The sequence below is a fragment of the Peromyscus maniculatus genome, chromosome 8 (assembly GCF_049852395.1).
Source record: "Peromyscus maniculatus bairdii isolate BWxNUB_F1_BW_parent chromosome 8, HU_Pman_BW_mat_3.1, whole genome shotgun sequence".
NCBI classification, from domain to species: Eukaryota; Metazoa; Chordata; class Mammalia; order Rodentia; family Cricetidae; genus Peromyscus; species Peromyscus maniculatus.
The window spans coordinates 27,791,152-27,819,107 of NC_134859.1; the positions used below are offsets into that span (position 1 = coordinate 27,791,152).

A 27,956-nucleotide genomic window follows, 5' to 3' on the forward strand; every position below is an offset into this window, starting at 1 on the left:
TCTCCTTGAAACTTCTGCCTTCATGCAGTCTGAACAGGGTGTTTGGGTACACACATACCATTCTCAGTGAAGCTATTCAAGCTGAGTTTAGCACTGATGCTTGGTCAGAACCACTAGTTTCACAACCATACAAAGCTGAAGGTTGCCCCAGATGGCTTTTGAGGCAGGATTTCTGCATTCTGGCACACTAGGTCATTTACTCAATATAGAGTCAAACAGCAAAAACCTTCATTAGACTTGTGGGTTCAGAATCAGTGACCTTGACTGAAACCAGAATTGGTTCTGAATGTCACAGAATCTGCTTCAGCTGCTGTTATGGGAACAAAATTAACACCGTAGCCCCCAACTGTCACAGAAAGCTTTATTAACACAGAGGAACTCAGGAACGCTGAAACCCCTACAGTGCAGCCTCTGAAAGAGTATGAGCAGGGAGGGGCGGCAGGAAGGGACCGTGTCCAGCATGTACGGCCATCATCCCACTGACAAGCTTGCGTGGTTAGGAAGAGGCTTTTGCTGCCCAGCACATCTGTGTGGCTCTGAGAGGTCAGTCTTGACAAGCAGGCTTCTCCCAGACCAAAAAAACAAAAAACAAAAACACCACCAGCCAAAACCAGGGAGAGCAGCTGCACAGACACCACCTTAAAATGGAAATTAATGAGGCTCATTCCATCAGGAGGCACATTCCACCCTGATCCTAAAACAAGAGCAAGAAGGTGGCTCGGGCTCTACTACACAGCCTTTCTTAGATAGGATGCTTTTAAACATTAAACACCTGCAGGGGCTTGCCCCTTGTGAACAGTTCATGGCCTCCCAGTCGGCCTTTATGACTACTGTTATTTCTGTTATCTATTATTATTGGGATTTTGAACAAAATTGATGGAGTAGGAGCCAGTAGAAGAATCCTGCTTGATCTGGAAGTTTTCTGTAGAGAGCCCAAAAGGTCGCAGAACCAAGTTGCCAAGATCTTTCAGTTTACCTGCAATATAAAAACAACTCAGATGAATGCTGGACAAACAAGCAGGAAGCTATCAGTTGACTCTGCCTCTGTCACAAGTGATAGCTATGCTTGCTTTCAGTAACCTGACACTTTGTGGGAGGGAGCCTTTTCTCAGTGATGCTGTCACTCCGCTGCCTCAGTGACACTGGAGCTCCAGGTCCTTCAGGCTCCTGTCAAGCTGGCTAGAATTACCAAAGGACAGGGACTTCCATCCTGAGTGCTGGGTGAAGGTGCTGGCCAAGCCTGGCCTTCCAGGCTGTGAGGACAGCAGCCCCCAAACTCACCAACTGCTCTCAGGAAAAATGGCAACAGCCATCTGCTGAATTCAGTCCAACATGGCACATTTCTATTGGGGCTTCTGCATTTCCAAGCACACTCTTAGCCTCCTCCTCAGCTCCTGGTATTTCTTGGGAGGGATGAGATCTGTTGATCTGTATAGCCCCATCAACCTAAACAATTCAGTGTCTACTGCCCCAGCTTTACACTTTACTCATTTATCACTTAGGTAATAAAGATGTACCATAAATAAGGATTCTTACGCTGCTCTAAGACAGAAGAGGCCCATGGAGCTTGTGTGTTAAGATGGAACTTCCAGGAGATCTTGGGGATTTATGGAGTAGTGGATAGAATTTTTAAAACCATGAGTGTTCGGAAACTCCTGACTGGGATGGAAGAACATAAAGCTTCAATGCCTTCTAAATGGTAGTAACAATTTCCAGGTCTGTTTCCAATGGAAATAAGGGTGAGGGCAGATGGGGAGAGACAGCTTAGTCCTCAGAGCTACATGCTTCTCTACCCAGAGGCCCCAACTAGAGTGAAGACCATGTGAGGAACTTGTGAAGTCTCTTCACAGTGGGAACTTCTGGACTTCATCTGCAGAGCTGGTCAACAGAGACTTAACATGTTTGAAGAAGAGTTAGTTAATCCATTCTTGGAGACAGCTCCCAGAACCTAGGATGATCACTGTCTTGCAGGTGTCTCAAACTGAAATCTGGAGCACATGCACTCACTGCTACTTATCTTTGAGCATCGCTGACACAAACCTTGGGTACCTACACTCCCAAGCAGCCAGAAGGTGAGGCATTTGGGTGGGGCACCACAGCATACAAAAATCAAGCCAGGTCTCAGGGAAACCTGAACCACCAACAGCCCCCCAGAACTCCAGCAGCCCATTCCGAGGCTGTTAAAGTGGCAAGGAGAAAAAAAGCCACCTTAAAACAACAAAATGTCACTAGTGGGACAGGTGTGACGGTACATGCCTGTAATTCTAGCACTAAGAAGGCTGAGGCAGAAGAACTGCCATGAGTTCAAGCTAGCCTGGGCTATAAAGTGAACCAATGGTATGCCATCATGCTCCATAGCGCAGTGTTCTTAGCACCAATGATTTGTTTTCAGGCTGGTCTGGACTGAAGGAAATGTGTTCTTTGAGCGCACAAGGACTATCCCAAGCTAAGAGTGAAGTATTCAAACTTCTCTATGTCCTCATTTTTGCCCAGCTGGCTGAAGGACCTGCCTGCATGAGAGCCTTTGAACCCCATGCTTCTCCAAATGCAGAGGAAACTAAAATCTATCAGCATGCTAAAATCAAGGCCAGCCCACCTATGGGCTGCTTAGCCATGTAGGGACAGAGCAGGGAGGCTACTCAGGCTCCTGGTGGCTTTGCTGACCTGCAGTGGAAGACCCTCTTGATCTGACAGAGACACACCCAGGGCCTTCTGATGGATTAGTTCACTTAACATGTGCAATGTGCATGTGTGCAGCTCCGTCTGTAGTATAGATGAAGTGGAAATGTGCACAATGTGGTCTACCCAGTGACTTAGGAATTTGGTGGAAGGTAAGAAATAGGCAGAGATGGTGAGCCATGCATCCAATGGGTGGGGAAGAAGATGGGAAACTGAATTCTGTATTCAGGTTCTGAGCCAGACCTGGTGGCCAGTGGTTGTTAGACCACAGGAGTCCACTGACATCTTGAAAACAGTTCCAAAGTTTGACACTTCTGGTGGTAAAGTGACCCAAAGAGGAGAGCTTAAGGGTGCTCTGGAAGCTAATTTATTCCTGGAACAAACAGCTCTATGATATTTGGTGAAGAGTCTGAAGCTAGAACCCAGCAGGGTCACTCCAAGGAACACAACATACATGGTGGACTCAAGTTTTTAGTGTCTGAAAAAGTCACCTTTTGCTGTCCATGATGGTGGCAGAGAAGCAGCCACTTCCATGAAGACTGCTTAATACACCCAATCACACATACTTTCCCGTTGCTATTTAGACCACTGTCAATATTCAGAGGCTAAAAGCAGCCTCCTTGTCCCCAAGGCAGTCTATCTGCCATACTTGTCCCTGGCTGCTAATGCTATTCTCTCTTACCTTGGCAGCTGTAAAATTTCCTTATTCCCTCCTGTAGCAAACTTGGCACCTCCAACCTGAACATGCCAACACGTCCCTTGTAAGTTGGAACCTATTGTACTAGGATCTTATGGCAGTGAAGAGTTCAGACCTGCTTGTACTGAAAAGGCTGTTTAGTACTAGAGACCCAGCTGACTAATCTTAGTTTCTCTGATTCAAAGCAACATTCTATCACAACACCCCAAGTGATTCATTCTGTAAACATCCCTTTGAAGAGCCTGACTGTGTGAGGCAGTTTACCCCCAGGATAAACAGGAATGCTTTTCTTTGCTGTGGCCACAGCACAAAGAGGGAAGAGATGAAGCCTAGTGACTGACCAACTGCTGTTCAGAAGATGCCTCTCAGCTGAGCCAAATTTCTGGCACTTCTGTGGTATGGCCACATCCTCCTCTGGCCCGTAGGCCTCACCTGAGCTGCCTCTAGCACATCTCCCCTCCCGACTGTGCCGTCCTATTGCCAAGCAGGGGGTCACTAAACATGAGCTGTCAAAACTTGCATTGCTGGGCTCCACTCCAATTTCACTTCAGTATGTCTGGAGGGGACTGAGCATTTTGGTCAATCTCCAGGACAATGGTCTGTGTATTACATTTTGAGAAACAGTCCCCAAAGGCAACTTCCTTTTGCAGTTAGTTATTGAAACCTTGAGACACTGATAAAAAAGTAACTGTAACCTCCCATCTCTAGTACCAAGGGAATACAGCAGATTGAACAGTTCCCCTGGCTGTGAAAACCCGCCAAGGAGCCTATCACCACAGGTAATGAATGACCCTATGAGATTCTGGAAGAATGACTAGCGCAGCGTTTTCACAACTCTACTCGTCTGAAAGGTTTCCCGGCTGGAAGAGCAAATGATGACAAATGCCTATTTGTATCAGATAGTTCTGAGACTTACATTAGCATCGTTGTCTGGCCACTAAGTACAAACCTCTTTCTTACCCTCCCAGTAAGGTGCCAAGCATGGCTCACATCATGCAATCTGCACGTCAGAGCAACCTGGAAGCAAGCACTCCTATGAGGTATGACAGCCTTGCTCACCAAGCAGCTACCTAAAGCTGGGCAGTAATGCTAGGCATTTATCCTTGCTCTCCTACAGTTGAGCTTCGGGTATCCTGAAAACGTCTGACCAGTTTCACTTTTATTGATTTATTTTAGATTATATGTGCACAAGTGCCTGAATAGACTCAGATTCAAGACAACTCTATGTCATGAACTGCAGTCGTTTCCTGGACATATGAAAACTATCTTCTTCCCTCCCTCCTTTTTTTAAAGATTTATTTATTTATTTATGATGTATACAATGCTCTATCTGCATGTGTTCCTGCGGGCCAGAAGAGGGCACCAGATCTCATTACAGACAGTTGTGAGCCACCATGTGGTTGCTGGATATTAAACCCGTGTTCTAGAAGAGCAGCCAGTGCTCTTAACCACTGAGCCATCTCTCCAGCCCCACTTTCTGTTTTCTAAAACAATGGTTAATTCCTGGAAAAGACAATTTCCCTACCATCACTCCTCTGCAGGTTTAGTGTATCTTTGGATTTTGTTGTATTAGAACGTTTGGTTTTAAAAACTGTATTGCTGACTTGATTTTCATTTAAAAAAAAATATGTGATTTTTGGTTTGGTATTAGGGTAGAATTTCCCAAATGGCTCTAAATATACTTCTGCCACTTTGCAGCATGTATTTATGTCAAGTGGCATTCTCAGAATTGATAATTATATAACCAAACTATTAAACAACAAATAAGCTCTATGTCTTACAGCATCAGATATTCTACCTAGATTTAATCATGCAAAAATAATTTCTCATTACCATGCAAATCTGCTCCTGTATTTAAAGAGGTGAGAATGGGGGGGGGGCGTTGGGGGGAATGGAAGGGGGAACAGGAAGAGGGAGGAGGGGGGAATCTGTGGTTGGTATGTAAAATGAATAGAAAATTTCTTAATAATAAAAGTTTAAAAAAAAGAAAAAAAGACATGGTAAATTATGCTAAAGACTAATCATTTTTGAATAGTAATTTTATTTTATGTGTATGTATGTGTGTCTGAGTGTATGTATATGCACCATGTGCATGGAGAAGTCTGAGGAGGTCCGAAGAAGCGTGGATCCTCTGAAGTTGGAATTACAGATGGTTGTGAGCTGTCATGTGAGTTCTGAGGGCCAGGCCTGGCTCTTTGCAAGAGCAATAAATGCTCTTAACTGCTGAGCCATCTCTCTTGCCTCTTAAAGAGTAATTTTAAATGAAGTTCATGATTTGTTATTAATGAATGTTTGATATATATATACCTGTATGCACAGGATCATGTCAAAATTTCGTGGGCAAAAGAAGGTTAAGAGTGGAAAAAGTCAGCCAAGCGGTGGTGGCGAACACCTTTAATCCCAATGCTCAGGAGGCAGAGGCAGGTGGATCTCTGTGAGTTAAAGGCTACTGGTCTACAAAGTGAATTTCAGGACAGCCAGGGCCGTTACATAGAGAAACCCTGTCTCAAAAAACCAAAAAGAGTGGAAAAAGTCCATTAATTCACCTACCTGAGTGATCTACTGGAAAGTCTGAATTCTCTAGATATCAATCATAAGCCATATAGGGCTAAACTAATGCATTTTATATTTTCTTTTAGGCCTATTCCCTTGCAATGCACATCAAAGATTCAGAAAGTTATTCATAAGGAAGATGTGGCAGCTCTTGAGCAGGATGCATGAGAAAGGTTAAACAGTCATTGCAAGGTTGGTCTAGAAACCCCCAGGTCTTTAGTAAAGCAGAATGCAAGAGGCTCTGATTCCAGCTGGGAAATGTTTCTGTCAAATATGAGAAGTAACTGAATAATGGGATAAATGAGTCCACCCTTGCCCCACTTTTGTGTGTGCATGTGCACAGGTGTGCAAGCAGGGACCAGAGGTCAACCCTGAGTATCTGCTACTCCTGTCTACTTTTTCAGACACGGTCTCTCATTGAGCCTGAAGCTCTCTAATTCAGAAAGAGCAGCTGGCCGTCGAGGTCAAGGGAACCCCCTGTCTCTGTTTCCCCAGTGTTAGAATTACATATGGGTAGTGGGGCTCTGAACTCAGGGTCTCTGAGTTCTCTCCTCAGCCTCCCCTTAGTATTTATTTCACAAACTTCTCATGTCTTCTCAAGCATTAAAAGGATATTTAGTGTATTTTCAAACAAAAACCCCTTTATTCTGACACTACTGGCTGTAATGACTACACATTAAATGAACTTAAACCTTAAGGGGAGATTATGCAATGGAGAATTCAACTGTTTTATGAAATTATAATATGAAAGACAAGGAAGAAATTTGGAAGAAGTTTTGTTCCTGAAAAAGCTGATCCCTTCTCAAAAGCCATATTGTACTTCCTGAAATAAAAACAGCTGAGCAGGACCTCATTCCTAGTATTACTGTAAAGAAGCGCGCAGACAGACAGACAGACAGACACACACACACACACACACACACACACACACACACACACACGGCTCAATGATATACATGCACATATGAGCACACACCTCAGAGAACACCCGTATTCTCTAAGCCAATAAAAACACTGATGAACCTACCCAAGTTCTTTTAGCTGTTATGATCAAGAAAAAGGAAAGGAAGCAAACTTACCTAACATCTCTTCTTTTAATCTTTCATTACGTTCTTCAATTTGCTTAGGTAATCTCTGAGGAAAAAAGGGGAAATAAGTGTTCAGTAAAAAATTCTTATTTAAATCTGAGAAGTGTTTAAAAATATGATGTAAAAACAAGAGTAAGTTAAAGAAAAAAAAAGCACTGCTGTTTCAAATGACTACAAGAGAGGAAGTCTGGTCTGGTTTACCACTGTATTCTCAGTTTATTCTTTTTTTTTTTTTTTTTAAGATTTATTTATTTATTATGTATACAGTGTTCTGTTTGCACGTATCCCTGCAGGCCAGAAGGAGCCAGATCTCATTACAGATGGTTGTGAGCCACCATATGGGTGCTGGCAATTGAACTCAGGACCTCTGGAAGAACAGCCAGTGTTCTTCCATCTCTCCAGCCCCTCAGTTCATTCTTTTTTTTTTAATTAATTAATTTATTTTATATATATATATATATATATATATATATATATATATATATATATATATTTTATTTTACAATACCATTCAGTTCTACATATCAGCCATGGGTTCCCCTATTCTCCCCCCTCCCATCCCCTCCCCTTACCCCCAGCCAACCCCCCATTCCCACCTCCTCCAGGACAAGTCCTCCCCCGAGGACTGCGATCAACCTGGTAGACTCAGTCCAGGCAGGTCCAGTCCCTTCCTCCCAGACTGAGCCAAGTGTCCCTTGTGGGGCGTTTACCCACCACCCCCACAGTTCCCCAGAGTTTTCTTGAGTGCGACCAGCAGGAAATATTAGATAGAAGGATTTATAGCGGAGAATATCGCAGAGATAAACAGAAAATAAAGGATAGCCTCGAGAGGGCCTGGAACCTATTCCAATGGGCCCCAACTATCTCTGCCCCAGGGTTTTTATAGAGACACCAAGGGGTGGAGCAAAAGACCTCCTCCCCCAGCACAGCCAAGTACAGACCATCTCAGACACCTGCACTCAGGCCCGTGGTCCTGATCATCCTCTATTCGGACCTGCTGGGTAAAGCCACGAGGAACCCAAGAACGGGCTCCCACAGTCCCTGCATAAGCTCCAGGTTTCAAACAGCCACTCAGTTCATTCTTTAAGAGTTTTCTTTTGAGACAAGGTGTTGCTCAAGGCTGGACTTGAATTTATGGCATTCTTCCTGCCTTAGACTCCCAACTTCTAGGACCACAGGTGTGTGTGTGTGTGCCAGAACACTGGGAATGTTTTATTAGGGTAGATTAGTTAGAAAAACTAATGGATTGTATTTTAAAGTATATCATGTACTTGACCATATTCATTTTCAATTACCCTTTCCCCATTTTCTCATGTGTTGGTAAATAAGAGCAGAAGCTTAATAATAGAATGAGTGAGTCCATTTTCATAAGCCTCACTCCCACTCACCTCCCATATTCTCAGTTCTCTTAAAAAATAATAAAGATTTATTTTCATGTGTATGTGTCTATGCCAGGAGGCCAGATGAGAGTGTGAGATTCTCTAGCTGGAGTTATAAGTGGTTGAGAGCCACCTGCTGTGGGTTCTGGGAACTGAATTGGGTCCTCTGAAAGAACAGGAAGTACCATAACCACCTAGTGATCTCTTTAGCTCTCGGTCCTTTTAAAATTGTGTGTGTGTGTGTGTGTGTGTGTGTGTGTGTGTGTGTGTATCAGAAAACAACTTTCTGGAGTCATATGTGGGTTCTAGGGATCCTTCCCTAGAGTTCATCTCAGGGCACCAGGCTTGGCAACAAGCACCTTTAACTGCTGAGTGGTCTCATCACATTCTCAGTCCTAACAGTGGCTAGAGCAAAGGAAGACCCCAATAAAAGTTGGTGACAAGCCAGCCGGTGCACACACCTGTAACCCCAGTCCTTGTGAGACACAAGCAGAAGGATCACTGAGAGTTGGAGGCCAGTCTGGTTTATGTAAAGAATTACCAGCTAACCAGAGCTACATATTACAACTTTGCTTAAAAAACCCCAAAATAAGGAGTGGCAAGATGATGAGTTTGAGGTCAACTTGTGCTAGAGTGAGACACTATCTCAAACACAAAAGGGTGGTTTATTATCACTCAACAACTCCATTTCTAGGGGCTCTGATGCTTTCTTTTGACCTCCACAGGCACTGAGCACCAAGTGGTACACACACTCACATGCAGGCAAAACACTCATACACACAAAATAAATAAAATTTTAGAAGATGCACTCACTAAACTGTATAACTATAGGGAACAAAATATCCCTGATGTACCAAAAAAGCTTATACAGGCCACTCATTCTGTTATTCAATTTGTTGAGATAAGGGCTTTCTATATAGTCCAGGTCGTCCCAAATCTGTTTCTTTTGCTCCCATTCCAGGAGGGTGCTGTCATGCTGCCTCATGTCACTTTTAGAGTGGACATCAAATGGTGCATGGTCCCAGTGAGTAAGTAGCCATCACAAAGATCCATTTCCCATATATTTTGGTAATCATAAAAACAGAATTTAGTTGTAATCCAAAAGACTAAAAAGTCACTGAGTACAAAGCAAAAGAAACAGAAAAAAAAATTGGGGGGGGGGGTGGGCAGGAGAGACACAGGGTTTCTATTACATAGCTCTGGCTGGCCTGTAACTGCTATATAGTCCAGGCTGGCTTTGAACTCAGAGACCCACATGCTTCTGCCTCCCAAGTGTTTGGATTAAAGGCATGCACCACCATACCCAGCCCAAGAAAATACTTTAAAATTTGTTTTACCATACAAGCTTCTCTTGCTTGATGTACCGATGGATCTTTTTCTACTATCAATTTATAATCTTCCAGTGCTTCATCTAGTTTGTCTGTTTTCTCATACAACTCCGCTCTCCTCAGTATTGCACGGATGTAGCTGGGGTTTAACTGAATTGCTAAAAGAAAAGAAACTGTTATCACAAGAAAGGGTCCTGAGTACCTTTGGAGAGCCCTCATTCATTGCTGCTGGTGGTGCAAATTAATACAGCCACTATGGAACTCAGTTTGGAGAGTCCTCCAAAAGTTAAAACTAGAACTACCACATAACCCTGCTATTCCACTCCTAGGCATATACCCAGAGAGCTCCATATCCTACTGTAGAGACAGGCACATCAGTATTTACTGCTTTTCTATGAAAGCATAGACATAGAACTAAGAAGCCCATCAATGGACAAATGAGTATTAAAAATGTGGTACAGATACAAAGTAGACTATTATTCAGCTGTAAAGAATAATTTTAGGAAAATGAATGGAATTACAAAGTATAATATTAAGTGAAGTGATTCAAACTCAGAAAGAAAAAAACAAACTGCACTTTCTCCCTATACGTAGATTCTAGCCTATGATGCATACATGTAGATATCCAAACAGCTGTGAGTTGTGAGTTCAGCAACTAAGATCCTCGTGATGCTCATGAGTCACAAAGGCAGGTAATTTGAAGGCTACAGGAGGTAAATTCTGTTCCACACTTGAGCTCTGCTGCCAAGGTAGCTTCAAATGTTTCCTCATATTTACTACTAAAACAGGCTGAAAATCCACTTGAAAGCATGCTTACTCTAAGAGGATGCCTACACGGTGCCTCTGAAAATGTCATCTCATAAAACTGCTTCTTTAAAAGCCCCAGTGTGAGGGGACACTTGCCTGAGAACACATGCAAACCTGTCTGTCTAGCTGATGCAATGCTCTTTTTAGTCAACATAAGTTTTTACCTTTGCTGCAGTCACTGATGGCCATTTCTTTCTTGTCCTGTAAGGAAAAATGACATTAACATATTATATTGCTCAAGTTTCATCTCAAGGGCTCACGTGCCCATTACTATGATCTGATCATCGGGTTGAGTATAAAGGTAAAGAATGTGGGCTTGGAAAGACAGTTCAGCGGTGAAGATGAGAGCACTTGCTGTTCTTGCAGAGGACCTGAGTTTGGTTACCACTAAATGGCAGCTCTGCCTGTAATTAGAGTTCCAGGAGATCAGACACCCTCTTCTAACCTCTGAGAGCACCAGGCATGCATATGGCATACATGCAAGCACTCCACACACATAAAGTAAAAACAGATATTAAAAAAGAATGCTGTTCAAGGAAATCACATGAAAATATGTTATTTCCAATATAAAATTCAAAGTTTATGTGAGCTTGTCTCTGCAAGCCTCTTGGTAACAAATGTAAACAAGTGCTTTCTTTGCTCACCTAAGATGTCAGCAAGACAACTTACAGTAGAATGACAACAGAAAACTTTGTAGTAGTCAATCAACAAGGCTGACAGATAGAATAATGAACCAGTCCTCTTCAGTAGCTAGCTACTACACTATCACATCTAAAATGGAACCACCAGGTCCATCTACAGGGGCACCATGTCTGTTACAAACTTTAACTTACCCACTGATAACAAAAATATCAAGTCAAACAATGCACCTGATTTAGCTTCTGAATCTAGAAACACACAGCTAGGTCAAGAAACTGGATTCTGGTCCCAGCTCTGAAGTGGCCATGTTACTTTCCTTCTGTAGGGCTCAGTTTCTCATGTAAATTACTAGCAGGCTTAACTGAATGCTGCATCACATGTCTCCAACTTTAAATGTTTTTTGTCCAAATTAGTATATAGTATCATGGAAAGAGGTTGGTTTACATAACTGTTCTACAACTGTAATGGCCATGTTAGCAAATACTGCATATTTTACAGAACATTCTAGAACAGCATCTAAACTGTGTTCTAGGATGGCTGAGTGACTGTTAAGTGTGAAGTATTCTTTTAGAGTCATGGAAGTTCTGGAATTAGTCAGCCATGATGTCTGTACAATGTTGTGAGAAGTCTTTCATTGTATACTGAAATCAGTAAATGTATAAACATGTACAAATGGCCTGGGCTGCAGTCCCAGCCTCACATAAAACCAGGTGTGTTTGAGTACATCTTTTATCCCAGGCTGAGGAAGGAGAATCTTGAGTTTGAAGCTAATCTACAAAGGAAGACTCTGTCTGGTTGGTTTTGTCCCTGCCCTTGCCCCCATCAACAATGCTACTGTATTTTTTTTTTTTTTTTGGTTTTTCGAGACAGGGTTTCTCTGCGTAGCTTTGCGCCTTTCCTGGAGCTCACTTGGTAGCCCAGGCTGGCCTCGAACTCACAGAGATCCGCCTGGCTCTGCCTCCCGAGTGCTGGGATTAAAGGCGTGCGCCACCACCGCCCGGCATGCTACTGTATTTTTTAAATGGTCAGATATTTTGGTAAGGGGTATCAGTATATGGAAATTGTAGAACTTTAGCTGCAACTTAACACTGACAAGCTTAAAACCCCTGTGAATGAAGAGAAAGCCTTTAGATGGGAAGAACTATTACTTTGAGTGGAAAAGCTAGTTCAGCATATCTTCTTTTGCAGACCAGGAGTTCCTGAATAACTGCTGTCATCCTGCTTAAGGTTATCATTTCAGTTGCTTCTGACATGCTGAGCTCTTGGGCTGTCGCACTATTCTGGGCTCCATGCTTGCATTCCTGCAGCTATTCTGGGATGTGCACTACTTGGCCCCCACTTCACTAACCTGCCCTAGTTAGTGGGAACATGTCGGCCTGCCTTCATCAAAGTATTCACCCTGCTACTTTAATAAGGAATGTTAATGTGAGTCTTAACCAAGTTTTCCTAAGTATTTTTCTATACACTTTTCACCAGGGAAATGCATGGTAGAAAAAGAATAGCAACCTGAGGCCCTGCACTAGTTTTGGAAAGAAACAGCCCTAGGGACACTGAAAGATCATGTATGACCATGTGGAGCACTGGAAGATCATGTATGAGCCTACAAGCACTCGGGATCATGCACTGAGGAAAAGGGCCAACAGCTCATACCTGTTTCATCCTTGCAGCAGCTCTATTTGAAAACAGAACAGACCGATCTTTCTGGAAACAGGATGGGCACCTCTGAAGGGCTTGACTGTAAGAACTCTCAGCTTCTATGTAATCTGAGGATAATACCATAAGATGGAACAGTCATTATGATTTTATTTTGTCAGATCTCAGTGCAGTTTCCTACTCACAAGACCAGAGTTTCTAATAAAAGATGGCCCTAGGTTATTAGGTTTTAAACATCATCTCCCCCTTTCTTCTCTCTGTAAAGAAATAGTGCCTGCTCTTTCCAATGGCACCAGGCATGTGTTTGGTAAACTGCTGAACATGTTGTCAGTCAGGATCCCTCAGTGCTCAGAGCAGCCACATGCCCTAGTTGCTCAGCTTTCATTCGGTTCAGCAATTTAAAAAGAATTTCCCAAGGGGTTTAAGGAACTGGATAGGTGAAAGACTAAATTTCAAGGCCTATGATTCAAGGTGCAGAAGACAATTCTAAGGTGTGGGACACAGCTCAGTGATGGAATGTTTGACCAGTATACATATAGCCTTGGCCCAGTCCCTAGTACTGGGGGTAGGAGGGAGGAAACTAAAAAAGTAAACCAGGGCCAGGAATGGTGGCATGTGCCTTTAATCCCAGCACAAGGGAGGTAGAAGCAGGTGGATCTGTGAGTTCAAGGCCAGCCTGGTCTACATAGTGAGTTTCAGGACAACCAGGGCTACAGTCTAAAAAAAAAAAAAAAAAAAAAAAATCAAAATAAAAAGTAAACCAGCTGGGTGTGGTGGCACATACTTTTATTTGCATTGGTATTTTGCCTGCAAGTCTGTATGAGGGTGTCAGATCTTGGTGTAACAGTTAACTGCCATGTGGGTGCTGGGAATTGAACCCGGGTCCTGTAGAAGAACAGTCAGTGCTCTTAACCACTGGGCAATCTCTCCAGCCCCTGGCATATACTTTTAATATCAGGAGAGACAGGTAGATCACTGAGAGTTCAAGGCCAGCCTGGTTTGCATAATTAGTTCTAGCCCAGCCAAGGTTAGATAGCAAAGCCTTTTCTTAAGGGGGAAAAAAAAGGACATCATAAGAAAAAAAAAATTAACCTAAAAACCATGAGAGGAAAACTTGAGAGCCCTCCATTTCTTAGGCATGTGCACTTTGAAAATGTGACAGACTACATAACACAGTATGCTATTGGAATGAACTCCTAAAGTATTCTGAAACAAACACAGAAGATGGAAAGAAATAAAGAGCACTGCTCAGGTTTTAATGTAGTTCAATCCTCCAATGTTTCATGAATTTCTGCAAAAATAAGGTCCACTGGCAGGTTCTTAGGTGAGTGGTGGTGCTGCCCCAGGAGGGGAAACAGGAGTAGTGGACTGGAGTGAGTTTGCAGGACAGTAAGTTGCTACAAAGCCTGAGCCTCATCCTCAGCTCTCTCCCTCACTTCCTGTGTGCTTTGAGATGTTAGCTCTTCCTCTGGCTCACATTCCCGCCATCCGGCGTGGGACCCTCATCAAAGCAGCCACTGTGGGTTTTAACTTTTAGCCTCCAAAACTGTGAGCTAAATAATCCAGTTTCCTTTATGAAGTTAGCCTGCCTCAGATATTTGGTTACAAGAATTAAAATCTAACCAACAACCAGAGAACAGGGCACATGACAGAAAGGAAGGAAAAAGGTGGTGTGGTGGCAATGTTTCCAAGCTCAGTTCTTGGGAGGGCCAGGGAGGAGAATCACAGCCTGGCCTGGCCTGGAGAGTGGGGTCTTGTCTCAAGAGAAAACCAAAACCAACCAACCAAACAAAAGACCAGAAAGAAAAAACTACACAAACAAACGAACACAACGACGACGACAAAAAACGTCATAAATTCCTGTGGTATTGTATTCCCCCAAATATTGTGCATGCTAATAAACTTATCTGGGGTCGGAGACAGAACAGCCACAATATTAAACATAAAGGATAGGCAGTGGTAGCACACGCCTTTAATCCCAGCATTCCAGAGGCAGAAATCCATGTGTTCAAGGATACAGACAGGCATGGTGACTCATCACGCCTAATTTAATCCCAGAAAGCAAGCCTTTAATTCCAGGGAGTGGTGGTAGAGAGCAGAGGGGTATGTAAGGTGTGAGGACCAGAAACTAGAAGCATTTGGCCTGGTTAAGCATTTGGCTGGTTAAGCATTCAGGCTTCTAGCAGCAGTTCAGCTGAGACCCATTTTGGATGAGGACTCAGAAGCTTCCAGTCTGAGGAAACAAGACCAGCTGAGAAGTTGGCCAGGTGAGGTAGTTGTGGCTTGTTCTGGTTCTCTGATCTTCCAGTGTTCACCCCAATACCTGGCTCAGGTTTGATTTTACTAATAAGAACTTTTAATATTCCTGTTACAAATTCCCTCTTGCTGGAAGGTAGCAAATGGGGACTGGGACGCTCCTTTTATAACAATACATTAAGGTTAGGGTTTTCCAAAGCAGGAGCTACAGTGCTTTCTCCGATTTCTGGATTAAAAGCTAAGTCACAGAAAAGAAAGACCTGCGGTGCAAGAGCCCTGGCTACTGTTCCGGTGTCTGGAATGAGACAGGACAAGGGTCGACGAGCAGACAGCGCAGTGCAGACCTCACCTCCTCTCTTAAACTGTTCATTCCCCTCCTCCTTCAGTTTGGCACTCTCTTCTCTTCTTTTCTGAAAGAGATCAAATAATTACACAGTTTCTCACAATGTTATAAATGAAATGTGGCTTATTCGGAAATCTCAGCATTCAGGAGGCTGAGGCAGGAGGATGATGAGAAACTGAGGCTAGCCTGGGTCATAATTGAGACCCTGTGTCAAAAGTCAAAACTTAAACTTGAGTGTCTCTCCTCTTGGCCTCTAATAACTTCAGCAACTTATACAGATGGCTTCACTTCACATTTATCAACCACAAAGGCAGAACAAATGCTGGCCTGCAGCAGAGCACAGATGGGACATGCTGCATTGGCTTCCTTCAAGGGACAACCTGACACTGTGGTTGCTCCAAGGCCAACTGGAAGAACCACCTGGAGGCCTGCTTCCCACCTCTGGACAGTGTTCTGTCCAACCCCACCTCCAAAAGCAAGCAAGCAAACTAACAAAAATCACACAGAGAAGCCCTCTCCCATCTCTTTGTTTAATCCTGAAACCTGATTAAATAAAAACTTCAAAGGGAGAAAATAATGGAAGCAAGCTATTTCACGTACAAAAGAACCTTAAAACCTAAATAACTGGTACTCTCAAGATTTGGAGCCATTCCTGGTGGTGGTGGCACACACCTTTAACACCAGCACCTTGGAGGCAGAGGCAGGCAGATCCCCAAGTTGGAGACCTGCCTGGTCTACAGAGCAAGTTACAGGACAGCCAGGGCTAAAGAGGGAAACCCAGTCTTGATGAAAAGATTAGAAAGTAAGAGAAAAATCTTACTCCTTTGGAGAAGACCTGTTAATGTATTACTGAGGTCATGTGTTGTTAGATGCTGGATGAAACAGAACACTTGAATCTTGTAAGGATGCTAAAAGGTAGGTGTAAACTGACATCACTCTTTATGGCAGCTGCTGTGCGCCAGACCCAAATATCAGTATGTGTACACCAGTAATTCATTTCGGGATCCAGCATGCCAATAGCAGAGCCTTTGCCTAGCACACTTGAGGCTCCGGATCTAACTGCCAGCACCAAAAGTAAAAAAGCAAACACACCCCTTTCCCATAGGAAACCACATGTTCCAAGAGTATGCAGCTAAATGGGTGGCAGTGATGATAAAAGAAAAAAACTGCAACACTAAGATCATATTTTCCCAATACTCACGAGAGATGATTAGATCGTAACGTTCTCTAGTGCACTGGCCACAGGTTTAGAACACCAGAAAAACACAATCCTAAGCAAAATATATTAGGGAGTAGATTTATGGAACGATCCCAGGAACTCAAATATTAGCTTCAAGTACAGGCCAAAGAGACAGCGCAAAGCGATTCTCCTGATGACCAAGGCAGAAAATGCTTAGTCTAGTCAAGACAGACTGTCAGAGCAGAAAACAGAAATTTCTAGTTACCTCCTGTCTTTGCCTCATTTGATCTAGACTCAAGGTCTTGATCGGAAGTATCCAATAAGCCACACACAGGTTCCCTGCCTCGCTTGTTAGGAAGGGCAATATAGACACAGGCTGTAGCCACTCAACTTGATGTCAACCTAAGAGAAGCCTGCAAACAGGAATGCAGGTTGGATGCTGAAGCCACGAAAACCCCTGAAGGAATGTAGATAAGTCATTTTAATGCAGAAATTTGTCAGCTTCCGTCCAGCTTTTAGGGTCTTCCAGTTTCCTTGTTTTAACTCTAATCTGCCTCCTGGGTGCTGGGATTAAAGGTGTGTGCACCACCACTGCCCGGTGGTGATCAAATTTTCAAAAGTTAAGTTCTGCTCCTGCTCAGAACAGAATTGCCCTCTAACCCACAGCAATCCTCATGCCCTAACACCACAGTGTGCTAGGATTACAGGCTGAACATCACACCTGGCTCCAAGCTGCACCCTTCACTAGAGTTCTAAAAACTCAGCACATCTTACTAATACAGCACGTCGCTGCTTACTGTCTTCCGCCACACACATCAGCTCATTTTTGCTCCCAAGATGAGAGGTGAGCATGGAGCTCTTTTTACAGATAAGAAAAATCAAGATTGAGAAATCTCTTGTTTTTGCTGGGGCTGGTTGTACAAACCTGTAATTTCAGCTTCTTGGAAGGTGGCTAAAAGAGGAATATGAAGTCAAAGTCTCAATGGACTAGAGGCACATTCTAATCCCAGCACTGGGGAGGCAGAGACAGGCAGATCTCTCGAGTTCGAGGCCAGCCTGGAGTACACAGCAAGTTCCAGGACAACCAGGCCTACACAAAGAGACCCATGCCTGGAGACCGACCTCCTAGGTGATTCTAGATTCTGTCAAATTTACACTTAATATTGACTATCACACATTTGGGTATGTTCAGTGATTAGAGAATATACTCTAAGACCCTTAAGTTCAATGTTATTTTCTATATTTTAAGCATGTGCAGCAAAGAATTATTGCTTTTTTGCTACCAATGCTGTGTCTAGCTCCATTTGTTTCACCTGAGCATAACCTATTGACTCTACCATTGTAACACACACACACACACACACACACACACACACACACACACACACACACACATCTACCCTTGATGGTCTGTGTAGTTTCATAGGGGGCTGATTTGTTTCATTTTGTTTTTGTTTTTATTTTAAGGCAGGGTCTCATTCTGTAGCCCAGGCTAACCTAGCACTCATAACAATCTTCTTCATCCCTTAACCTCTGAGTATTGAAATTACAGATGTGAACTACCATAATGACTGTTTTTGGTGATGGTCATGGTGGTGGTGGTGTGTGTGTTTGTGTGTGTTGAGACAGAGTCTCATGCAGCTGAGTCTGCCATTAGCCAACTTCCCAATGCTGAGATTACAGGTAGTCTTTTAAGCAGTTTCAGTTCTTTGGCTTTCCTCTTTTGAATAGCTGCTTACAAGTCTGCTAGATCTAATAGAGATCTAGAGAGGCAGATTTTGGGTGTGTGGGCATGTGAAGTGTGTCTATGCGTGCACTCCTGTGTCTGTTGAGAACCAAACCCGGGCCCTAGACAGAGTTATACCTCTACCTGAGAGATGGTTTTTATTGACTGCTTTTTATCTGGTTGTGGATCAAGTTTCTATCTTCTCGCATGTGCACACACACGATTTGTTTATATTTTAACAGTGTGCGCCATCACTGCCTGACGAATTGAATTATCTTTATCACATTAGCTAATGTGGGAATACTCATCTTAATGTGTGTGGGGGGTACCGTTCCCCAGGCAGAGGATCACTGACTGAAGAAAAAGGGAACAGGAGTTAAGCACAGCCACCCACCTTCTACTTGACTAAATAAAAATGTAAATGTAATAAAATTTAATATTTTTCTTTGCATTTTTATGTCTATGAGTGCTTTGCTTGCATATATGTCTGTGTACCACACATGAGCCTTGTGCTCTTGGAGTTCAGAAGAGAGTATCAGATTTCCTGAAACCGGCATTAGGAATGGTTGCATGGATTGCACATACAAAAGAATACCCAGAGCTTCACTCAGCAAGTTAGTTTCCAGATCATCATTCTATCAGAGGTGTTCTGCCTCCCGCTGCAGCTTTATGAAGTAACTGCTGCACAATACACAGCATAAACATTCATTCAAGGACAGGACCCAATCAATATGGAATGCCATTTCAGCTTTTCTACCTCTGTTCCTAAGCCTAGAGAGATGGATTAATAGTTAAGAGAGCTCACTGCTCTTTCAGAGCATCCTGGTTCAACTCCTAGCACCCACATGGCAGCTCACAACCACCTGTAACTCCAGTTCCTGGGATCCAACACCCTCCTCTAGCTTCCTAGATACCAGGGTACACAAGTGGTCCACAGACATACATGCAGGCAAAACACTTATAAACACTAAAAAACAAAACAAACCTAAAACAAAAAAACTGAGTTCAGACCCCTAGAACCTAAATAAAAACCTGGGTGCAGTGGTGTACATCTGAAATCCCAGTGCCAAGGAGAAGAAGATAGGAATATCCTTACAGATCCATGGGGCTTGATAACTAGCCAGCTCAGGGAATCAGGGAGCTCCAAGTTTGGTGAAATTCTGTCTTTAAAGATAAGGCAAGTAAGGAGGACCAGATCTACACATGCTGTCATCTACACCTGCATACCACATACCTAAAATATTTGAGTATCTGTATTCCATTGAAATGATACAGCAATTTAAATTTCCAATGTTAGTACAGATTCTGTCATCTTCTTACCATTAATATTTTAATCTTTTATTACATCTATTTATTTATTTACCATGGAAACATGTGTGTGTAGTGGGTATGTAAAGGTCAGAGGACAAGGTGGGGGAGGCGGGTCTCTCCTTCCATCAGGTAGGATCCACTCAAGTCATCGGCAGTAAGTGCATTCACAGCTGAGACTTCTCAACTGGCCTAAAGTTTTGGTTTTAAGAAAAGGTGCTGCTCAGGCTGTCCTCAAGCTTATAACTCAGTGCAACTCTCCTGCCTCAGCCTCTCTTGTATTGTGATTATAGGCATGGACCAGCACAAATGACTATAGACATGTTTTCATTTGCATTTTAAAATAATTAGATTAAGGCTGAAATTTTCACTTTTTGGCTTATCACAGTTTTTTCCCCCCAGTTACATGATCTCCTTAAATCAGGTATGATGCTCTCCTGTTCCCAATAATCTACAAAAATCAACCATACATGCATTGAAAAGATTTCTTCCTGCAAAATAGCTGTTAATGAGAATTTCACAAAAATTCTTACAATACTAGCATGAAATAAATGGAAGCTAACGGAGAGCTGGGGTGTGACTCAGTGGGAGAGCACTGGCTTAGCGTGTGGAAGGTCCTGGGTTTACAGGCACACACCACTGTGACTGTCTACTAACTGCTTTCTTTTTTGTTTTGTATTTTAAGACAAGGTTTCTCTGTGTAGCTGTCCTGGAACTCCACTTGTAGACCAGGCTGGCTTCAAACTCAAGTCATCTGCCTGCCTCTATCTTCCAAGTGCTGGGACTACTTGGCTTGGCTACTAACTGTTTGATACAGATGTTAGCTTAATGTTTCTTTAAAAAAAGAAAAAAGAAAGAAGAAGAAGAAGAAGAAGAAGAAGAAGAAGAAGAAGAAGAAGAAGAAGAAGAAGAAGAAGAAGAAGAAAAAGAAAAAGAAAAAAAAAAAAAGCCTGCACTACTGATATAAATTGAACCCTAAACTGACTTTCTGGAAATTTGTTTCTATAATGTTAGATAGTACTTGATTTAATTTGCTGAGTCATTTTTATTTAGGTAGTTCATGAACTTGGTTATTTTTGCTCCTTAGTTCTCTCCCGCTAAAACACACTAGCAGGAGATGTAACACCTTAAGCTGGACCTGGTGAGCGACTAGAAGTACAGGTCATCTTAAGCTACAGTGTCTGATGTTTGAAGCCAGCCATGGCTACCCACATGAGACCGCATCTCAAAATCCTCTCTACCCTACCCCTCAAAGATAACTTTCATGTTAAAACCAATTTCTTTCATAGTGAAGTGTCTGTGAGATACATCTAGCAATACATGCATGCAGGAGGTTGAGGCAGAGGGGTGATGAGTTCAAGTCCTGGGCTAGATTCTAAGGTCTCGTCTCAAGAGCAAGCAAACAGTAGCTTACACCTGTAATCCGTGCTTGAGAAGCTGAGGCCCAGGGATCATAATTTGAAGCCAGTCAGGGCTGCATCTTAAGATCCCATATCAAACAAGCAGATCACCTCAAAGAAGGGGGAGAAACGAGTAAGAGATAAACTAAGGGTGCTTCTTGAAGATCATAGAGGATGTGGCAGTAAGGGAATTAGACCCCTTTGCTGCTCCTCCAGCTGTGGCTGTGAGAACCCAGAAGCTCTGAGGTGGGGGAGGGGGCAAGAGGATTAGAGTCCTGCCATGATGACCTGATATCCTATCTAGTACTTTTGCTAAGTTCACAGCACATGGTAGCATCAGGGCATGCTCATCTTATAGTAAGGCCATACAAGTCAGATACCCCTCACTTCTAAAAGTACATAAAATTAAGGAATTTCCTTGTTTTGTGTGTTGTTGCTGGATCTCTTCTCACCTTTGCTAAATTATACTTCATGTGAAGTCCATTTTAGTGCTTCTTTATGGAACTTGAATCTGCCACATGAGTTATCTCAACCTATTCCTTTGGTGTTCTATCCCAAACACTTCACCAAGTAGCTCTTGGGCAGCATAAACTACAATCTTCATTCAAGCTCTTTGCAGATAACTCAGACACCACGGTAACTTGTCCGACTACCTGGCTTGTCAATAAGAAAGGAGGGCACCAAGAGGGCAGTTCTGTCTCCAAAAGAAAACCTTGCCCAGATGGCCCAAGGGCAAGGAAGCTGAGAATGAAGTTTTATTGTTAAATGCTACACCATACTTTGGATTTGGGTCAAGGAGACCTGAGTTGAAGGAATCTGTTTTGCCATTAGGTGTGTGTGTGTGTGGTCTTGGTCTTATCACCTGCCCCCACACACATGAACTTAAAACAACATTCTGGCTTAGTGGCTGGCAGCGGTAAGTTTCCTTCACAGTGTGTTCCTCGACACTTATTGTGCTCTGCAGCCACAATGCCAACAAGGTATGCAGGACTCACACGTCTATTTTGTTAATAAGTGATTAGCGAGAACAACTCATAACACAGTTCTAAATAAGCTTACAAAAAGTTCACTACAGAAATTTCAGCAACTTACTTTAGGACTACTCATTTAAAAGACAAAGTAGACGGTAGCAATGAAGATGCAGTTTAGTAGTAGAGCACTTGCCTGACATTGATAAGGACTTGGATTTGATCTCTAATGCCACAAAAAATACCCCCAAATCTACACATATATGTGTAGATACATGTTATAAGCATGTTATAGACCCCTAAGGTAGAAGACGGAGTTCTAAATACAGAGGGAAAACCCAGCGACTTCTTTGTTAAGCTGAATGCTCAATGCTTTCCTGTGCTACTGCCTTATCTTAGATCTGTCACTGTGAAAGCAGTTAGGACACAATGAGACTCCTTACAGATCAGGGGGGGCTATTACACACTTTCATTCTCAACCTTTTTTTTTTTTTTAAAGTCAAGGGTCTCCATATGTTTCCCAGGTTAGTCTCAAATCTCTGGAACACTGAGATTGCAATCGTGTGCTACCATGCCAATATTGCATTTATTTATATTTAAGGTGGTTTGAACCAGGCTTTGGTTGTGAACGCCTGTCATCACAGCACTAGGGAAGTGAAGGCAGGAAGATTTGAGAGTTCAAGTTCAGCCTGGGATATGTGGTCACACTCTATCTTAGAAAACAAACAATAATAATGAATTAAAATTTTAAAAGAGTTTTAAGCTAGGTAGGCATGGTGGCTCAGGCCTATAACCTCAGCATTTATGAAAACAAACAATAATAATGAACTAAAATTTTAAAAGAGTTTTAAGCTAGGTAAACATGGTGGCTCAGGCCTATAATCTCAGCATTTAGGGAGCAGGGTCAGGAGGATTGCTACAAGTTCATTCTATATATTGAGTTTCAGTCCGGCCAAGATGACACTGAGAGACCATATTCCCCCAAAGCAACAACAAAAAAATGTGGCTTAAGAGGCAGATTATGCATTGCATTTACCTGTTTCTCTTCTTCTGGCATGTCTTTTTCCAGTTCAATCAGGTATTCCTCATCTAGTTCAGAAGAATTAGAATCACCGGTGGCTTTGTCCTCTGGCACTTGTGCCCCTGGCTGCTCCTCCTCGAATGAGGCACTACAGTCATGAAAACATTCTTCTTCTCCATGGTCCTCCTGGGGATGGGCTCCATCATCCTTTAGTAGCTTGCTCTGGGAATGCTGATCCTTGAGATCAGAAACCTGGGTGCTGGCTGACTCTGCTTCCTGAGGATCTGTAACTTTCAAACCATTGAACAGATCTTCAGGAACCTTACAGTCTCCTGACTTCTCGCCCATGCTGAGTTCAGGGAGGGAGGTAAGGCTAAATGTCTGGGAAAAGAAAAAAAAAGTGTTATGTAATGATGGTTATATATGTATCTATGCAGTCTTAAATTCTGTCTCACATCTAAACAAACCTCTGCATCCAATCCCCAAACACAACTTAACTTTCTTTGACTGGGAGTCACTATTTTTAAAAACAGGATATCACCAAGTATGGTGGCCCATACCTACAGTCATCATTTGGGAGATGGAGGCAGGAAGTTCAGAAGTTCAAGGTCATTCTTGGCTACACAGCAGATTAGAGGCGTGAGACCCTGCATTAGCCCCTCCCCCACCCAAAAATAGATTATAATAAACTTATACTCAATGGCAATTATCATTTTAACTGATAGCTTTTCTTAGTCAAATAAGGTATCAGTCTTATAATGAGACGGATATCCCCACTCCCCACCGGTGCTGGAGACGGAATCTCAGACCTTGTGGTGCTGTAATCAATCGTTTTAACCACTGAGCCACACCCTCAACCCATACCCTAAATTAAAAGGCCGATTTTAATGTGACTCTTCCACATCCTGGTATTTGCTGGGTAGCAAAAATTAGGCAGCAGCCAGATACAGTGGCAGGAAGAAAAAAAAATGTTCTAATCCTTGTTCAGAATAAATAACCAAGTTGTCAGTCGGAAGCAATGAAGTCCATCTGGGCTATCGATCATCACCACCGGAAGCCGAAGAAGTTTCTTGTGGAGCCCAAGATGAATTCTGTACCCAAACCCTGCCCATCAACTTCACCGAAAACGCAAGCGGTATAGCCTAAGTAGCTAATTCTGGAAGGGGAGCCTTTGCGCAGGAGTTCTCACAGGGATGCTCGAGGAGGTCAGAACCAGGCATTGGAAGGGCTGGTTCTCAACCCTCGCTGCGGAAACACTGCTGATATTATTGGTCTGCAGTCGGGCCAGGGCCCTGTATTTATTCTTTTTGTTTGTTTGTTTTTAAGTGACCTGACTGATTTTAACCTGCAGCCTATTAACCAACGCTGCTCTAGAAGCTGAGTCAGAACCTCCGCGGTGCCACACCTCTGGTCGCCGCAAAACCACGCCAATGACCCAGTGGCGCGTTCAAGTCCGACTTCGTCCTAGCCCGTTCCAAGAAAAGTTAAAACGGAGGGTCAGGAATGAGCAGGCTTGGCCGCGACGCGGGTGTCGCTCCCCTCCCGGATCTGAGTCAAGGAAAGCGCCTCCCCGCGCGATCCCGCGCCTGTCCCCCGGCCACACGCCTCACCCCACGCCGCGAAACCCACGACGTTCTTCACAAACTCACAGCTCTGCTCTCTCCACTACTCGGGCCTCCGAGACCTTCTACTTCCCATCAGTCAGGTGCACTTCCGGCCGCGCTGACCAATGGCGTCGTCGTTAGCAAAGCACTCTGGGAAATGTAGTGGCCAACCCGAAGAGTGAGCGGAAGTAGCTCTGTGACGTCACCGTACAACTCAGTACTAGGAGCCGCAGCGGCCGATCCTGAGTTATAGCAAAACCTAATCAGCACATATTTTTTAAAAAGTGAGTGCTTGTTGTTTTAAAAAGTCACTCTGGCGTTCCTTGGGCTAAGAATGTGTAGAGGAATCCGAAAACAAACTTTATCCCCAAATAAACATTTCTCTGCAGCGGTTTCCCAAATGCCTTTTAAGAGGTATGCTAGGAGAGCAACAGTTTTATAACACTCACTATTACGTACGTTTTTCACTCATTTCCTCACGGTTGTACAGTGTTTTCCAGAGGCTGTCTTATGATACAGTGCTACAGAAGGAACGCAAAAACACAGGTGATTTAGGCTGCTAGGTAAGCCCCTCTATCTGCGAGATGAGACTTTCAGACCTCCAACTGTCCTGTATTAAGCCAGGGATTCGTAAAAATTGAAACAATGCCACTTTTCTTGAGACAGGATAGCAGAGATGGAGAAAACTAGAGAGACATGGGGAGAGAAAGTCTGGTTGAAGTCTCTCCTAGGCTGAGTCAAGAATTTCCACAAGGGGCTAGAAATATGGCTCAGCAGTTGAAAGCCCTGGCTGCACTTCAGGAGGACCAGGGTTCAATTCCAAACACCCACATGGCAGCTCACAACTGTCGGTAACTTCAGTTCCAGATTTGATACCCTCTTCTAGTCTCCATGGGCACCATGCACACACATACATATGGACAGACATACATGTGGACACTCATACACACAAAATAAATAATAAGAATTTCCTCAGAGCAATACAAAATTTCATAGACAGAAACACTATTCCTTTTTTTTTTTTTAATGTAGATACTTTAAGGATTAAAAATGAAACATGCAGCCAGGCGGTGGTGGCACACGCCTTTAATCCCAGCACTCGGGAGGCAGAGCCAGGTGGATCTCTGTGAGTTCGAGGCCAGACTGGGCTACCAAATGAGCTCCAGGAAAGGCACAAAGCTACGCAGAGAAACCCTGTCTCGAAAAACCAAATAAATAAATAAATAAATGAATAAATAAATAAATAAAAAGTATACCACATAACTTTTATTTAGTCTTTCAAATTCTTTAAACAATGTAACTTTAAAATCCATCAAAACAGCTAGATGAGGTGGCTCATGGTATAATCCCAGTTCTTGGGAGGTGGAGGCAGGAAGATCACAGAAGTTCGAGGCCAGCCTGGGCTATGTAGTGAGTTTGAGGTCAGCTGTCGCTACAGCATGAATATCTGTCTGGAAAAGAAAGTGCTAGCTGGCAAAAATGTATTTGTACATTAGTTATTGAGATATTTTGCTACGCCTCCTGTAATCCCAGCTACTTCCATGAAAGCAGAGACAGGAAGGTTGGAAGTTTCAGGTGAGCCTGCTTGGGCTATTGAAAGTTCACAACCAGAGCAGGCATCTTAGTGAGACCATGTGTGCACAAAACAAAAAGTCAGAAGTGGACTGAACTGAATAGTGCTTGCCAAGCATGCATGAGGTCCTAGGTTTAATTTCCGTCACTGAAAAGAGAGGGAGTGTGGGGGAGGAAGAGAGAGGGGAAGCGGGAGAACAAGGGAGGGGAAGAAAGAGAGAAAGTATGATTCAGATGTTTAAGCAAGACTTCTTCAGAAGCCCAACTCAACTATATGGCACATATGCCTGTCTTTTTTTTTTTTTTTTTTTTTTTTTTTTTTTTTGAGATAGGGTTTCTCTGTGTAGCTTTGTGCCTATCCTGGAACTCACTTTGTAGCCCATGCTGGCTTCGAACTCACAGAGATCCGCCTGCCTCTGCCTCCCGAGTGCTGGGATTAAAGGTGTGCGCCACCACCAGCCAGCATGTCTGTCATTTTGTAGGTACCCCACCTTTGGTTTCTTTCCTTTCAGACAAGGTCTCACTATGCAGCCCTAGCTGGCCTGGAACTTGCTGTGTAGACCAAGATGACTTCAAACCCACAGAGATCTGCTTGTCTCTGCCTTCAGAGTGCTTGGATTAAAGGTGTATGCCACCACTGCCTGGTCCAGCCTTCCCTCTTAATGCCCATACTTAAAAACATATTAATCCAGATGTGCTAACTCTTGCTGAAACCCCAGTATTTGCAGGACACTTGTCCTAAATTGGACACTGCTTGGACTACAGGTGAAACCCTATCTAAAATAAAATTTTAAAGTGCCCATTATGTTTCATAGTGGCTCACTCTAAAATTCTCTTTTGAGGAACAAGATAAGATTTCAGCTTCCAGGGGCTGGAGAGATGGCTCAGTCTCAAAACAAACAAAACATCAGGGGCCAGTGAGATGGCTCAGTCGGTGAAGGCCCTGACTGCCACAACCCTGCTGACAACCTGGGTCCAACCCCCAGGATTCACACTGTAGGACAGGGTCAACTCCCCCAAGCTGTCTTCTGGTTTCCATGTGTTGTGTGAGTATGCACATGCACACACACACACACACACACACACACACACACACACCACCACCACCACCACCACCACCACCACCACCACACCACCACCTCCATCATACTAAATAAAAGTTAAAAAAAAAAAAAACCAGAAATCCAAACCAATAAAACCAAACCCTTGACATGAATCACATACAAATTTTAACCATTTTGCTGTAAAATTTTTTTTACATAACTTCCTGTCCATCTTGGCTAGAATAAAACCTGAAATTCCTTACTGTGACCCCCTAGCCCCCTGTGATTCGGCCTCCTCCTCGGTCTGTGACCTGTGTTGGTGTCACTTTTCCTTAGTCACTCACTAGTCCTGACTAACAGACAGGCTTTCCCCTTCTCCAGGCTTTCGTCACAGTTTCCTCAGTGACACAGGGACAGCTGCTCCGTATCTTGCTCACACTTTTTCTTCAGCTCTTCCCTTAAGACCTCTTAAGTGTATTACTCTATCACATGGCCTTCTGTATTTCTATCTCCATCTGGAAGAGTCTTGACTATTTACCTAGTTGATTAGTATGCCTCCCTTCCCCTAGGATGTCAAGATCCATGAGGACATGTCTGCTTCATTTCCTGAGCAGTATCCTGATTTCCAGATTTTCCTGGTATCCAGGACAAAATAGGAACTCAAATATGGCTTTTTAATTAATTATTTTTTTGGGTACAGGGTTTCCTCTAT

At 43.3% G+C, this 27,956-nt stretch overlaps 1 protein-coding gene across 3 annotated transcripts; it reads right to left on the bottom strand.

Annotated features, from left to right (window-relative positions):
- Positions 1-344: 344 nt before the first annotated feature.
- Ttc1 (tetratricopeptide repeat domain 1) lies at positions 345-24,822 on the bottom strand. Of its 3 annotated transcripts, none has more exons than XM_006971607.4 (8): positions 24,675-24,822; positions 23,041-23,406; positions 15,429-15,489; positions 12,821-12,933; positions 10,696-10,732; positions 9,734-9,882; positions 7,009-7,063; positions 345-976 (listed from the first exon to the last, which is right to left on the bottom strand). In XM_006971607.4, the coding sequence occupies exons 2-8, from the start codon at positions 23,371-23,373 to the stop codon at positions 843-845; spliced, it is 882 nt and encodes a 293-aa protein (XP_006971669.1). In that variant the 5' UTR covers positions 23,374-23,406; positions 24,675-24,822; the 3' UTR covers positions 345-842. The 3 variants fall into 3 exon arrangements, with proteins under 3 accessions (XP_006971669.1, XP_006971668.1, XP_015860486.1); XM_006971606.4 differs by having other exon boundaries at positions 24,636-24,759; XM_016005000.3 differs by having other exon boundaries at positions 24,431-24,683.
- Between the last annotated feature and the right edge of the window lie 3,134 nt (positions 24,823-27,956).